Genomic DNA, 17,071 nt, shown 5'->3' with positions numbered 1-17,071 from the left:
TTTCAGAAGCATACATTTCTCATAACTGGACAAACTTGTAAATCAGCCAACCAGCCCTCCACCATTGGCTTTTTTCTAGTCTTCCACACTCTCAAAATCTACGTAGACACCACCACCAAGGCTTTGTTTATCCATCACTCAACACTGCGAGCCGCACAGCATCTCCCACTAGTCAACAGCCAAATAACCGGAAAAAGGGACCTCGGAAAGTCGCATCCAGAACTACATCCAACACCTCCCCTCAAAAATCAACAACCCAGGAACAATCTGCTGGGAGGCCCTCCTGGCCCCCTTCCTCTCCTCTAAGGTCATCATTAATGTTTACCTGAATGGCACCGTCTTGGTCCAAGGTCCTTAGGCCAACCTTATCCTCTTAGATAGATGCTTCCCTCGCCTCATCAATTTCCTTTCTTCTCCTGCTGTCCCCTCTCCTCACATGGCTTCCTTGACTCCCCCTGCTGCCTCCTTGCCCTCTTCTCCTTCCTTTCCTGCCCCCCCCCTCAGGCTTTTTCTACACCTCCACAGGGCGTACCTCTGATTTGTACTCCTCTCCAAAAGTCTTTCAAGGACGACAACCTTCTCCATATTGCCACTCTAAACTCTCGCTCAGCTGTCAAACAGATGGACTATTGCAACAGCCTCTTTCTAAATCTGCCTGCTTCTGCCCTCTGCCCTCTGCAACTCATCCAGAACAGGATTGCGAGACTTGTCCTTGGCCTCAAGCCAAGGGATCGTATCCTTCCAGGACTGAAATCTCTGCACTGGCTCCCAGTGACTGCGAGGATTAAGTTCAAAACCCTCTGCATTGTACACAAGGACTTCTGGGGCTTGGGAACTCAATACCGTCAACTCTCTAGCTAAATATTTTCCTTCTCGAGCTCTTCGCTCATCCGCCTCCAACTCCCTCAGGGTCACTCACTTCTCCAAGCAACGAGTTGGTGGTAGATCTCTTTCTTCAGCTGGGGCCTCCCTCTGGAACAGCCTCCCTGCCTCCCTGAAACTTGAGGAGAATCATCAACTGTTCTGGAAGCACCTCAAAACCTTTCTCTTTGCTTCTGCTTTCTCTCCTCTCCCCTGCTCACTTTCATGGCTGAAATTGCACTGGTTACCTGGCCACCCTCTGATCTCAGGCCCATGTCCCCTCCCCTGCCAGTCGCACACCTGCACTGCCTACCTCGCAACCCCCGCACTTGGGGACTGTTTTCTGTATCCCTACAGTCCCACTACCAGCGCTTGATACAGGATGTCTGCACTTACCCTTGCACTTGCCACCAGCTGGCTGTACTTTTACTTATTATTTATTTATTCTATTATCCCATGTACTGCACTGTCTCCCCCGACCCCCGAACTTTGCCCTTACCATGCACTTGCGCGATCTGAATGACACCTGGCCTAGTAGGATCGTTGTCTCAATCTTCCCTCTGTTCCCCCTCCCTTGCCTCGTCGCGCCTTGAAACACTTGTATATAGGCGCGTTATAAATGCCATATCATATGCCACAAATGTTCGGTCTGTAGGAGCCCAGGTATCTCTGATCCGGTCTTCTGGTTCTTATTGAAAGAAACCTGCGACAATTCTAAACAAGTGTGCAAATCTTTTGCCATATTACAGTTAGCAGCTTTACTGTTTGCTCAAAAATTGTAATGCAGGATCCGCCTCACATTAGCAAATGGTTTTCCAAAGTATGGACCTTTTTGGCACTGGAATGGATGACGTACTCCATACAAGGGGAACAATCTAAATTCACCAAAGACTGGGACATGGTGCTGAACCGTCTTCAAAAAGACCAACGTCTCCTATTGTCCGCAGAAACTCAGAATTTTGGGCATTGCTTGATCTGATGTCACTACTTCGTTTCTGCACATAATTTCGAGGCATTTGCATTAGCTAAACCACGAGGTTTGGCTTTCCAACATGGCCGCTCTGTACCAGTAAGCTGCCTTGCATTTGTGTTGCCATCCAGCCTCTACAAGGCTGCCTAGGATTGGCTGTAGCCATCCTATTCACCCTGTTTCCAATGGCCAGCAGGCGAGAAGCCGGCCCGCCTTCTAAGGCACGACCTCTAAGGCTTACTACCTGTCCTGAGCCTGTCACGAGCCAAACGGAGCCCAGGGCCACACACTATGCCTGATCTTAATCAACCGGGAACCACACCTCGTTTCCCCCTTGCCCAGCCATCGACCTGGTAAGACCACAAGCCTCCTGCACCCTGCTCACTTACTGCCAACACACCGTGGCACTGCACTGTACCTACCATAGACAGCCTACTCACTGACTTTTTGCATACTGCGTTTACCGACCTGATACAAGCATCACCCCCTGCACCTGGCTTACGGTGCAATCATTGCCAAATTGTACCACATACTCTAAATGTAAAAAACTCTTGTTTAGACGTTTAGACGCTATATGACAACCATCCGGTCTATTCCCATGCCCCTGCTGTTGTCACTGATGCATGCACCTGTGCCAAATTTATTATTGCCTCTAGGCCATTGTGCCCATGTCGAATTTAGTCCTGCAGCCCATTGCGAGCCAGGTTGAATTGTGCCTAATTCAAATTTTACCTGCACCTTACTGCGCCTATGTTGAACTGTGCCTAGCCGGACCTTAGTCCTGCAGCCCATTGTTCCCGTTTGAATTGTGCCTAATTCAAATCTAGCCTGCACCCTACTACGCCTAAAGCCTAGCCATGCTGAACTGTGCCTTTTTTTAAATGTAGTCCCGCACCCATTGTGCACGTGTTGAATTGTGCCTATTCTGAACTTAGTACTGCACCCCACTGCGCCTATATTGAACTGTGCCTAGCCTGTCCTTAGTCCTGCAGCCTATTGTGCCTATTCTGAATTTAGTCCTGCACCCCACTGCACCTATATTGAACTGTGCCTAGCCTGTCTTTAGTCCTGCAGCCCATTGTGCCCATGTTGAAATGTGCCTATTCTGAATTTAGTCCTGCACCCCATTGCACCTATATTGAACTGTGCCTAGCCTGTCCTTAGTCCAGCAGCCCTTTGTGCCAGTGTTGAATTGTGCCTATTCTGAATTTAGTCCTGCACCCCACTGCGCCTATACTGAATTGTGCCTAGCCTGTCCTTAGTCCAGCAGCCCATTGTGCCTGTGTTGAATTGTGCCTATTCTGAATTTAGTCCTGCACCCCACTGTACATAAGCCGAACTTATCATTGCAGCCCTCTGTGCTGAACTGAGCCTACTCTAAACCTAATCTTTGTAACCTATTGTGCCTACTCTGAATTCTGCCTAGCCTAGTGCATTCATACGCCTTCACTTAAAGGGTACTCTACCTTAGAACTCGCCACCCTTACATAACTAGCATAACCCGTAGCCCGCTAACCCACTTGTGTCTTCTGATCATTATCCACCAGATAGCTGGCACCAGCATTCCCACAGCTCTCATCAGAGTTCTAAATAACTCCACCATTACTTCCTTAGCAACCCCTACTATTATGGATCACCCGGCCCCAAGTCCCTCAAGCGCCTTTCAAAGTAATCCAGGGAGTCTACTCTTTAGAAACTCTAGACTCTGAACAAGACTGCATGAGCCCCTGACCAGAACCCTTCCTCCCACCAACAAAAGATCCAGCAACCAGAAGGTAAAAACCACTCTTCTCAATAGCCTGAGGATTCTAACTACCCCCACCAAAACTAAACCTACCCGTCCTACTGCAGCTCCCCTCAAAGGAGGATTAATAAATGGCAGATCCCTGACTGCACATGCCACGGATATCTGTGACCCGATTTTGATCGATAATCTAGACTTTCTTATGGTTGCAGAGTCTTGGCTACACGACGCAGCAGGACAGTTACTCCCCTTAGCTATCCCGGAAGTTTACACCATATTGAGACAGGACAGAACCAATATGCGCAGCAGCGGCATCGCTTTCATAGCCAAGACTAGCCTAGGCATGAGATCCACACCCACCATAGTATCCGAATCATGCGAAATGCTCACCATCAAACTTCCTCTAGCTAGCTCCCAGACACTGACTATCCACCTCATCTACAGACCACCTGGACCTTTAGGGTCCTTCGAGGAGGATATCAACAACCTACTCTCCAATAACCTAAAAATGTCCTCACAACTAATTGGCCTAGGGGACTTCAACCTGGGTTTCAATGACCCTCTTGACAAAAATGCACAAACATTGCCAACACTCTCTGATCTGGGCATAACACAAAAAACTCTAGAACCTACTCATATCAAAAGGAAGAATCCTTGACTAGCTAGCTGACTACAATTGCACCGCCAACATCAAATCCATCACCCCTCAACTCTGGACAGATAATTTCTTCTTGTCCTTCGAATTATCAACATCTAGACCACTCTTGCCAGCACCTACCATGGCTCCACCATGCCCAACAAGAAACAAAAAGAGCATCACCAACGATAAAGTGATTCCGGCGATCCTCCCCACTCTTAATGGACTAGCGGATCACCTGAACCCCGAAACACTTGTTAACCAGTATAATAAAATCATGTTATCCACCCTGGACAACATCGCCCCTCCTAAACTCAGACTGAGTAAACCCAAATCCCACCTCAATAAATGGTTTACCCCCGAACTAAAGGATCTTCGACTACTTAAGAGAAGCTGTGAAACAGCATGGAGACTAACCCCCTGAGAAGACCACAAAAACAAACTATCAGAAATCTCCTCCCTATACAAAAAGGAAATCCACCTAGCCAAGCAAAACTCATTCAACAAACTTATGTCTAATGTTAACTCGAGTATGAGGGCACTGTTCACCATACTCAAGGAACTAGAGTCACCCATCCACATTCCGGACACATGCTCCAAAGATAAAACATGGTGCTCTGATATTCAACAAGCACTATCTAACAAAATAACCATGCTCCAACAGAAAATTGCCCAAAAAAAGCCTCTATCATCCAACCACCCCACACCAATAACTTAAAAACAGACCCCTGCCTCTAAGGAACGGGACCTAGCTACACGATTCATGTTTTCCAAAACCTCTTTCCTCGAGGTGGAGAAAGTTATCCTCTCTCTTAAGCCATCAAACTGCCAGGGCAGCCCAGCTCATAAAAGATGCTGCCAGGGATCTCTCCCCTTTCATCTCAAAGCTTGTGAACGCCTCATTCACGTCAGGCACTGTGACTAATCCAAAACAATCCTGGGTACTACCCCTGCTCAAAAAGCAAACCTTAGACCCACTTATAGCCACAAACTACTGTCCAATTATGACAGTACCTTTTCCGCTTAAAATCTTGGGATACATTGGCTTATAACCAAATCCAAACATTTTTGGAACAACATAAGCTCTTAGGAGTACGCCAATCAGGATTCCGACCCCAACACGGCACAGAGACCACCCTCATTGACTTGGAAAAATGCCTCTCCTCCTGTTGCTGGATCTCTCAGCTACATTTGACCTTGTGGACCACGGGGTCCTCTGCAGCCACCTAGACTCGGTAGCACACTTTTCCAAAGAGGCCATATCCTGGATCGAGTCTTTCTTCAGCGACAGGACTATGAGGGTGTTCTCCCCAACGGCAGAAGCTGACCCGATCCCCATCTTGTGCAGAGTTCCGCAGGGCTCCTGTGTCTCCCCTACCCTATACAACATATTTACCAAGCTCCTTTTTGACGATCTGGACCTTCTTAGTATCACCTACACTAACTATGCAGATGATACCCAGATTCTCCTCCCACTTTCTGGGGATTACAACAAGGATTTGGCCTTGGTAAATAGGGTGTATATCATTATCCAGGTATGGATGGCAACCCATGGTCTATGCCTGATTGATTACAAAACAGAGCTCAATATCTTAGGAACTCTCATGAACCTAAAAAAACGGAACCAAGACTACACCTCATTCAAGATTGACGGCAATATCATCAGGGTGTCCAAGGAGGTGAAGACACTTGGCCTTTATCTGGATTCCACCCTTTCTTTCGACAAACAGGTGAAATCTGTGGCATCTGCCACAGCTTACATCTGTAAGCTCATCAGAGCTGGCAAACACTTTCTCTCAGATAACTGCATTATCCTCGCTAGAGCCTTGATTCTATCTAGGCTCGATTACTGTAATGCCCTCTACATTGGTGCTAATAAATCCATCATCCAAAGAATTCAAATCTTACAAAATAACACCTTGCAAGCAGCTCTTGGTGTGTCCAAAAGATCACATATATCCAGGATCAGGCGCCATACAACTGGCTGTCCACCCAAAACAAAATCCACCTAAAAGTGGCATCCCTAGTTCACAAAGCTTTGAACAAGGCCGCACCAAGCTATCCCACTGACAAATTCCAAAAGAGAATTTCCACCCGGCCTGCAAGAACCTCCAATCCCAACAGCCTCATCATACCAGGATTCAGGCTAACCAAGGCTGGGGGAGCTAGCTTCCAGGTACGAGCAGCCCAACTATGGAACTCCTTGCCCCACCCTCTGCGCGAGGCACAGCCCTTTCTGAAATTCAGATCTAATTGCATCAACCTGCTGAAATCCGCAAATGACTAGCCTACCAGTTCCTATTTAACCTATGAGACTCCCATTGTAGATATATGGTAGACCCATTCTGCTACCTATGTGTACATTATTATCTTTCCCCGCTAATCAGCAATGCTTTGCCCTACCAGTGCCTGCACATGATATCTTCCTTGTAATCTGTATATATTCTGCCCACATGTAGCGTATCGTATATTTGACTGTGTATATCTCGATTGTATGTATTTTGCTATCTATGTATCCTGTAACTGTACCTAAGACTTACATATTCTGTACTGCTGCGCCCAGCTACCTTCGGGTTTGGTGTGCATTATAAGTGAATAAAACAAACAAACAAACTATTATTCATACCATGTACGACGGGCAGGGTGGGGAGAAAGGCAGGGGGGTTATGTTTGTTGTTAATTAAAATGCCATTAAAATTTAATTTAAAAAAGAAATTACCTTGATCTGACATTTTGAAGCCATCCAAGAAGGCCTCAAAATGATTTGGGGTGATCCAAAGATTCCTTTTCTTAACAGAAGATCCTGCAAGGAAATTCTGAACTTGCGTATTAAATCCATCAAATCTCCCCCACATAGTTTGAAACTCTGTTTCCTGCCGGATTGACTGTCAGCCCACTCACCCCAAGCCCACCTACATTACCAATAGAGGCCTTCATTGTCAACCTCAGCTGTGCGTGGTCACTCACATCAGTGTTCACCACTCTCAGTTCCTCACTTATTTCAAAGAGGGCAGTTGTTACAGCAACATAATCCAAGTGGGCAGTCTTCCCACCTAGGCGCCAAGTAGGACTTGGGGGAGCATCACCCTTGTGGAACCATTTAAAATTCTCTAGTTCCATGCTTCAAATAACCCCCCCCACCACCCACCAAGAGTGACCCTTCCACACCGCCTCTATTGGACCGCTCAGACTGAAGGTCCCACCCTTTCCTTGAGGCAGCATGACAATCTGTATTAAAGTCACGGGCTAACAAAATGTGGAGCCCCTTCTAGTCACACAAACGGTTCACCAACATCACCACATTTCTCTGTGAGAGCACCCACCTTTATACGAGATGGGTTGCTATATATATTAGGTAGCAGTAGGGGCTGTCGAAGGCATAGTCCCTTCAGTTTAACTTCCACTGCCAACAAGCCAGACACTCGCGCTAAGGAGCTCCGATTCTATTAACAGGGAGTTTTGAATAAGTATAGCCAGACCCCCTGTAGGTCTACCCAAAGAGCCATCATGCCACGTGCCTGGTCACGTGACACTGTCCGGAAAGTCTGCAGTGACATCAAGATGTTCTTGAACATTGGTTAACAATGGAAAAAGTTGCAAAAAGTGTATAAAAGGGTTAACGATTATGCTAGAAGGTGGGGAATGGCAGAGTTTTAAGGGCAAACTTTCTAAATTGGAGAAAAATGTTGCTATATTGGGGCAAGTATGATATTAGTATGTTGTAGCAAATTAGGGTGCACTGGTAAAAACCCAGGAAATTCACTGAAAAAACTTTGTTAAAGGGATGTTATGGTTAAGTTGCACTAATAAAAACAAACGCTTGTTAGATATCATCAGTGCAATATAGTCCTGACAGCCCTGTGGTTGGAGCATTTGGCCATGTTTTCACAACACCAAGAAAGTTATGGTGGGTTTAAAAAGGTTTGAAATATTCATATTTCAGGTGAAGGGGTTTTTCAAACCTTTTAAACCCACCATAACTTTCTTGGTGATATATAAATATATATAACTCACTTCAACAATATGCTGCATTTAAGACATTTCACGCTCAAGGAAATGCCATGCCTTGATCAATGCTTGGGTGACAAGCACCTACCTGAAGCTCAATCACATCAACATGGAATTTGTCCTACGAGGCCATCCAAAAGTGGCTGAATGACATGCACCTTGATGCAGTCACATTTGTGATGTCATCTTTCATGTACTGGGTGTTCGTCTTAGCAGTGCACGGTGGTAGCACGAGTTATGGTTGCTTAGATTACCATAACTGGTGAATTTCTGGGGGGGTTTTGGTTTTATTTGTAACCATAACGTCCCTATAACAAATTTATTGTTCATTGAATTTCATTGGTATTTTGTTAGTATTCACACCTCAATTGGCCCAATGTGTCAAATCACTCTGGTCCGTTATAGCCAGTAGTCACTTAGGACTTCCTATATCTGTAACCTCACCCTTCCACCGACCTACGTTAACCCCAAACAAATTGTACATCAGTGCATTGCTTCCTAACATGTAGGAGCTTTAAAAATACAAATACCATGCTTACCTCCAAGGCAGTGACTTTGCCAATCATCTCAGTAATTACAGTGTTCAGTAAGGTGCCCAACGCCTTGCAATAGATATGAACCGGGAGCACATCTTGCCACACACTCCCCAGTCTCTTCAACTGGTGAAGGATCTGCAATTACAAAAAACATTACTGCTGAACAAGCAGAGTATGTCCGAGATGTTTCTTTATGGGTTCAATGTCACAGGAGATGTGACATCTGGGAGTGAATGCTACGTTCAGTAGAAACCAGAGCAGGGGTGAATGCACCGGCTATCATGTATGTAGATGAAGAGAATTACTCACTGTGAAACTTTGGTTCTCTGAACATGAAGGATCGTTTTAGGGAGAAACTCACAGGAAATCCTATCCCCTGGAGTCTTCACATATCACTGTAAGGGGTAGATCTGATCAGGCTGTCTGCAAGGCATTCTGAAGGGCTGCAACTTACACCGCAGTTATGCCTAATGCCACAAGTGGAAGTGGGGCCGTGGAGTGGCAACAGTTGAGTCAGCAAAGGTGGGTCGGTGCAATAAGGAGCCTACAATTACCAACAACAATGTTACAAAGTTCTGAAACTTGCTCTTCCTCATCCAAGCTCCTTTGCACCCCTTCTCTCTAGACCTTTTGTGTTTGTCGCTAAGAGTTCTAGCTAGCGATCGATTTATTTTATGTTAAAAAGAAGGAACCACTAATCATCGCTTTACACTAGAAAACTGAAACTGACAAAGCATACTGGACTGTGACTAAACCGCAGAGCTGCAAAAAAATACAAGTGAGTTGGCTAGCGTTGTGCAGTACATACAATCTTTACAAGCATTGGCAATACAGTGGACGCCCGACTTCGGTATTGCCATATACATCCATGGAAAAGAATGACCGATTCACTGACCATGGATTACAAATGATGCGTTTAACTTTTACCTATAGGTAGGAAATGGGACTAACAATACACAGAAGTGCAGATCAGACTTGAATAGCAGGTTGGCTTCCATTTAGTGCTGTTGCTGTTAAAAGTAGCAGTTATGTGACAGCTGATGAGTATGGAGACTATGTTGACAAAAGGCCTACCCGCATATTAACCTACAGCCGCCTATTAACCTACAGCTTTGTTAATGTTATCCCAATAACTGTGCTATGAACCACTTATTGCTTTGAAGCAATAACTGGCAAACACGTTTGCAGATTAGATCATATCACAGATATGAAAAGCAATTCACATGACATATACTTGACAATTGATCACCTTATCAAACCTTGGACAAACACCTGTGAATGCCTTTTTGAGAAATGTTTTCAAATTGTAAGCAGAAAAAGGTCTTGTTATCTGTACTTCTACAAATTGCCCCTCCTGTTGTCGGGGTAGGGTTAAACCGGAGTCTGGAAATTTAAGGATAGTTAAGTAGTTTCTGCACGTTAGTTTCTGCACAGGATCACGTGGGGCACTTCTGGACCACATGCACTACCGATTCTGTAGCAAGTTTATTTTATTTCTACATCTAGCCATTATGACTGATCATCTACAAAAAAGAACAATAAGTTTGTTTGGGCTTGAGACAAATCACCTGTGTGTCCAGGCTGCTCAAGCCAACTTGCTTTCTTGCATCTGTGACAAGTAAATCCAATAAATTATTTTTTTGTCTGAAAAGAATTATTTTATCAACCTGATGTTATGAACGTTTTGCACTTGCTGCTACTAATTTGCCAAGAACAAGGAGAAGATATCACAGCTCTGGTTGACACAAACTTTGGGTAAAGACTGACACTAGTGAAGGCAATTACTGGGTAGAAAGTTTTGGTTAAGGAAAGGTAGTGGGATAAACTCACTGGGAAGAATATGCTGAACAATGTAGAGAAATAATTATAGAATAATTATACATGAATCTTTGATAAATGATGTCCCTTTATCCTTACTTCATAAGCCATCCCAGAGAAAATGGCCCGACAACTCCGAGTGTTGAAAAATGATAAGACATGCATTACTTACCGGAAAAGCATTTCTGATGATTGTATCTGCTTAGATTCACATGCTTTGCACATCTAGTGGTAACCGCAGAGTATTGCATCTTGTCTTTCGAGAATCGAAAGAGGATGTCGACATGGGCGTGCCTGTAACACTATCCCTAAAGTGACGTTTAGTGTACCCAAAATCCCTAACGCGCCGAGGTCCCTCCGACTGTAATTCTTTCTGCCGTGAGGGAGCCTTATAACTATCGTGAGTGAGTACAGAAAAGAGAGAAAAGCAGTAGACATCTATGTTCCTTCCATCCGAGAGGGGAGGAAGGGTGGGCGCATGTGAATCTAAGCAGATACAACCATCAGAAAAGCTTTTACAGTAAGTAATGCATGTCTTCTGATGCTTGTTAATATGCTTAGAATCACATGCTGTGCATAGATTAGTGAGCAGTACCCGAAGTTGGAGGTGGGTTGTGAGAAGGAACAATAGTGAAAAGAGGTCTTATTACTACTTGTCCCACCTGAGAATCAGTACACCACCACCAAGAGGTTTGAGGGAAAAGAACCCATAATCAATCCCTCAACAAGGTGGCCAACCTTTCAAAAAGGTATATACAACAATGCTTATAGATCAAATAACTGTGTTGCTCGACAGAGTCACAACCACAACCAAAAATAGTCAAAGGTCAGTCTTTAATCAGTTGATTTCATAAAATAGATATTTTAATGTTATTTTAGACACAAAATATGTTTTTCAAATTTTGATAAAAAACTTTGTTAAAAACACATCAGTGGACAGGTATAAAAAAAACAGTGTAAAGAAAACAAATCATTCTTAAAACAATCATAGTATTGAGACCTACAAATGAATTTGTCTAAGAAAGTGCTAAGTGCTGTAGAAAGATTTATCTCAATCACTTGTGTGTTCCATTCATACAGTGTAGAAGCACCCTAACATCAACTTGGGCAAGATGATGTTATATTTAACCCAACATGTTTCTTTGCAAAAATCAAATTCAGAAATTCAGTGGAAATTCTTCAGGGGTTTGCCTGTTTTTTTGTCAATACAAAAAATGTCACTGTTTAACCTGGAAACAGCTTACACCATACAAAGTTATGGATAAGTTAAATTCATCAACAAAAACACAGACGTCAGTGTCATTAATGTGTCAATTTCCATGTTCTTGTCACATGAGCGGAAGTTCTCGTCCCCTGCAACAGAGTAAAACAATGGTGCATTATTGGCAATCAGTCACCATGTCACCTGGAGTTTTAGTCTCAACATTGATTTGTACAATAATAAAATAGACAGAGCGCAGTGTCTTATAAGTTGCACTGTTCTCTGTGTATGTATGTCACTCAAAAGATCAGAAACTCATGGGCTAGTTAATGTTAAACCCATTGTGATCACAATAATCTACCATATTTACACAGTTTCCTCAAGGTGGGAATCACTTGTCCATATTCACATTGGCTTCAGCTCTTACCTCTTCAATGAAAGGTTTCAAGGTAGGAGATTGATCGGAGGTTAGAGGTCCCAAAGGATGTACATCCTTAGTGAATGCAGATCATTGTCATCAACTTGTCGCTCCACATTAGGTGCTATGGCTTTGACCAAACGTTGCGACACCCTCTTGCCAGAGTAAGTCAAGTACCTGGGTTGGGAAATAGTTCAATTAGGAATCACCCACTTATCACCAAAGGAAAGACCCTCGCGTCCGTACACCATATATACTTTCTCTTAAGTATTATATCTTGGACCGAGTTGGGATTGAAGACTTCGGAACTGTGACAGCCAGAATGTATTATAGTGCATCTAGCAACCTGAGTTGTTAGTTAGTCCTTAGTGGTGAGTATATGAGTCACAAGCGTGTAACGGTATAGTGTGGCTAACTGATGGCAATAGACGCCGGTTGACTTTAAGTGCTGTACCTGTTCAATCCAAGGCGTCCTGTGCCATATTTAGTTGCCGCGGTAGCCGCTATGGAACACGGTGTCATAGAAAGAAAAACGGAGTTGTTGGTAGTATGGATGGAATCAAGACGATCTACGAGAAATAAATAAACACAGTGAAACCCGGGCAAACTCAGCTATTTTGGCTGCATCTAGTTCCAAAAAATGCCAGAGGTGCAAAATCACTTCTCAACCCTAGTGTGTGCTTACCAGCTTCAGTCTGTAGAAGTTCCGAGGATACGGCGTGGGTTCTCTCCAAATGACGCATCAATGTATCCATGCAGGTTGGCGTCTTAAACGTGTACGGCCGGACCCGCTCATTGGATAAAGGGACGCGCTGCTTATTCCCAACTTGATTCCTTAAAGGCAAAGGTGTCCCAAATGACCCATTAGTCAGACAACCAGATCGAAGCTCTTACTCCAAGTGAAGTTATTTCACGCAGTGCCACCGTTCGAATTAGATGCAAAAATCCTGTGGGGTAATTGTAGAGATTATGATTCAGCAAGAGGTAATTCCTCATTATGTGTTACAGCATGCATCAATTACAGACCTGACAGCTTGGAGAACTAGGTCCATACGGAGGATCATAATATTGTCAATTATGGTCTCTATTCAACCTTTAGATTCAGTCCTACTGTGGCACTTCTGTTAACAAAAATTAATCGTCGTTCCTTCGCTATAAGCGTCCTTTTGTCGCGATTACTTTCACCACTAGATTGTAATTTTTCATACAACCGACCATTTGATTTCATCTGGTCTATGGGCCATCTCAATCCAATGATCAACCAGAGGGGCATTCAAAGTACGATTCCTCAAACACGATCTATGTTCACTTATCCTGATTTGAATTTTCCTCTTAGTTTTGCCGATGTAGACTCGCTGGCAAGGGCACCAAATGGCGTATATCACCATTACGGAATTGCAATTAGTGTGAGAGTTCTGTTTACATGGTGTATTGAGTCCTAGATCGATTGTTGTGCTTTTGGTTGTGAATTGACAGCAAATGCAAGAACCACATGGATATGTCCAATGATAGCGGGTAATCCCCACTGTTGGGGTAGTGTTAGTTGCTTTATTGGTCTTAACTTCACATCATTCCTGGTAATGAGTTATTTGATGTTTTTGCTTCGTTTGAATGCTACGATTGGTTTTTCCAATGGTTTCTCACTTTTCTCCAAGATATTCCCATTTTTGGAGATGATCTTTCTAATGTTTTTGGAGAGATGACTGTAGGTGTTTACAAATGCCAGTTTTTTATCTTTCTGGTGTCCGATTCCTATGTTCCAATGGGGCTTCCCTGTGACTATTGTTGGCTATTTTTAATGCTCTGGTAGTAATATGTGAAGGATAACCCTGTTCCTCCAAGCGATCTTTCACCCGAAAGGCTTCTCTTTTGAAGTCCTGTCTGTTGGTACTGTTTCGTTTTAAGCAAAGGAATTGTCCTACTGGTAGGTTTTCTCTAACATGCCGTCAATGGAAACTTGAAGTGCAGTACTGAGTTTCGATCTGTAGGTTTATTGAATGGTTTCACAAACAGACTTTTGTTCAAAGGATCGACTGTGATCGAGATGTCTAGGAAACTCAATGTCGTGGCACTTGAGTTTGAGGTAAATTTCAAGAAGCAATCTTGTGTATTGATCCAACTACAGAACCTCTGCAAGTCGTCTGCATTACCAATCCAAATCACAAGGATGCCATCTATATATCTCCTCCATTTTCTAATATGGGGGAGAAAATGATTATTAGATGTCATCATTTTCTGGATTTCAAAGGCCTCCATGTAAAGGTTAGCAATGCTAGGGGCTATGGTACCCTGGATATGCTTGATAAATTCACAATTGAAATGGAAATAGTTCTCGAATAGCGCCATCTCTGCGCACCACAAGATAAAAGATATTGGGGTAGTTTTCACCTGAGGGTCACGTAGTAGTTTGTTTTCCAGCATCTCTAATGACGCCTTCTACGGGATGCTTGTGTATAATGCAGCTACATCTAGACCAAGCAGAATTTCAGTCTGTGGATCGAATGTCATTCCTTCAATTTCCGTTATTATCTGGGTTATGTCTTGAACATATGAATCCATTTTTTCACTAGCGGTTGTAGGAACGCATCTGCAAAACGGTGCCAAAACCGAATTGAACCCTGAAACTATAGGTCTACCCGGGGGATTTTTGGTAATATATAGAATTGTGGGATCACAGGTTTATCATTTACCAAAAAGTCTGCTTCTTTATTGGTAATCCACCTTCTTTGTTTTGTTTTCGTCACTTTCTCCGTGAGTATATTCAAGCGTTTGTTTGTCGGGTCTTCCTCAAGTTGTGTGTAGCAGTCCAAATCCAGGAGCTGGTGATTACATTTCCTAACGTAGTCATCCCTGTTGAGGATAACTATTGCGCCTCCTTTGTCTGCTTTCCGTATTGTAATTAATCTGTTAGCCAGCAGATAGCTCATTGTTCAGTTTTCATCATTACTCATGTTATGAAAAGTGGCTTCTTTTTCGATTTTATTCTCTAGGGTATCAAGATCATGTAAAACTCTATTTTGGAATATGATGGCTTCTGGACTTTGCGCTGTTGTCTGAACGCAAAATTTTGATCTATTCCGAAGACCACTTTCTGAATTATCAGGTTCTTCGTCTTGGTCTTGAAAGAATTGTGCCAGATGTAGTTTCCTAATAAACTGGAAAAATTCCAAACGGAATGGGAAAGGATTGTTTAAATTAGTTGGTACATAGCCCATCCCTCTTTCGAGCACTTTTAGTTCTTTCACAATTGGGTGGAAGTGGGATAAGTTCACCACAATGCTCTCATACTCCTAGTCACCCGGGGTTCTATGCCCAGACCTAGAGTGTGTGTCTAGGCAATAGTGTTTTGTGAAAGGTGTACAGAACTCCAGGTTGCCGCTTTGCAAATGGACTCTAGGGGAACATTTGCAACGAATGCTATGGAAGACCCAGGGCCTTGAGTAGAGTGTGCTCTAGGCTTGAAGGGCAATTCTCTCTTAGCATGAGTGTAGCAGAGCGTGATGCATTTGACAATCCACTTTGAGATAGTAGATTTGGAGACAGCGTCTCCCTCTCTACCCGCTGCCACTGAAACGAAAAACTGGTTTGTCTTTCTTAGTGGTCGAGGTCTCTGCAGGTAAAACATGACTTCCCTGCGTACATCTAGTGTGTGCAGGCTTCTTTTCTCTGGCCTTGTGATCCAGAGACCATTCACCTTGGAACGGTTCAGAGGGTACCTGGAGGTGTAATCTTAGCATTGAACGATGGAGACAATGTCTTCATGTAATCGCCATTCGTACTCCATGGGTAGTGAGAAATCTCTGCGGAGTACGTCTGCCAGAAGATTGAGTTCCCCTGGAACATGTTGCGACAGCAGGAACATGTTGTCTTTGAGAGCCCATTTCCAAGTGTTCTGGGACAGTTTGGACAGCCCTGGAGAATGAGTGACCCCTTGTTTGTTCAGATAGTACATGGCTGTGGGATGTCTGTGAGGATCAGGACCGTATTTCCTTGCAGTTGTGTCTGAAAGGCTTTCATCGCTTTGAACACTGCTTACAGCTCCAACAGATTTATGTGGTTGGATGCTACTCCTGGGGACCAAACACTGTGCGCCGTCTGCTGAAGCAAGTGAGCCTCCACCCTGTGAGAGATGGGTCTGTCGTGAGAGTGGCTTCTACTGTAGGGTGGTGAAGGACTTTCCCTTCAAGAGGTTTTCCCTCGACCACCACTGCAGAGAGAGAACGAGGGCTGGTGAGACAACCACTAGATTGTCCCATTGTCCGCTGGCCTGACACCACTGGCTGTTGAGCCACTCTTGCATTGGATGCATGCACAAGCGCGCCTGAGGAACGAAGTAAATGCAGGACGCCATCATACCCAACAGTCGCATAGCCTTGAGTACCGCCACCTCCCGTCTGGCTACATATTGAGGGATTTGAAACATGTTTTGGACCCTCTCGTTGAAGGAGAAGACGAGGCTGACCTTTGTTCGAATTAGAGCCCCTAGGAACTGCTGGACTTGACTGGGGTCTAGGCTGTATTTCTTCTCGTTGATGGAGAATCCCAGGCTGAAGAAGAGGTCTATCCTCTTTTCAGTGTTTGACAGGCATGTTCTGTAGGAATCTCCTGTTATGAGCCAGTCATCGAGGTAAGGATAAACTGGGATGGATAGCCTGAGCAGGTGTGCTGCTGCCACTTCCAGTACCTTTGTAAATACCCTTGGTGCTGAGGCAATGCCTAAGTGTAGTAATTTGAACTGATAGTGTCTGTTCTCTATCATGATTCTGAGGTATTTTCTGTGCGCTGGCAACATTGAAATATGAAAGTATGCATCTTTCATGTCCAATGTTGCCATGTAGTCCCCCTATGTGAGCAGGGGGAATTACTTCCTGCACAGTG

General features: G+C 44.1%; 1 protein-coding gene across 1 annotated transcript in view; it reads right to left on the bottom strand.

The window, feature by feature from the left end:
- Positions 1 to 17,071, bottom strand: part of ZW10 (zw10 kinetochore protein) — a 270,359-nt gene that overhangs the window by 26,994 nt on the left and 226,294 nt on the right. Inside the window, exon 14 of the mRNA XM_069614236.1 lies at positions 8,760 to 8,891. Coding sequence (XP_069470337.1) covers positions 8,760 to 8,891 — 132 coding nt within the window. The remainder of the gene's footprint in view (positions 1 to 8,759; positions 8,892 to 17,071) is intronic.

Source organism: Ambystoma mexicanum, chromosome 9 (genome assembly GCF_040938575.1).
Source record: "Ambystoma mexicanum isolate Mex_15411 chromosome 9, UKY_AmexF1_1, whole genome shotgun sequence".
In the NCBI taxonomy this organism is placed as follows: Eukaryota; Metazoa; Chordata; class Amphibia; order Caudata; family Ambystomatidae; genus Ambystoma; species Ambystoma mexicanum.
This window is presented reverse-complemented; position numbering and strand designations above follow the sequence as displayed.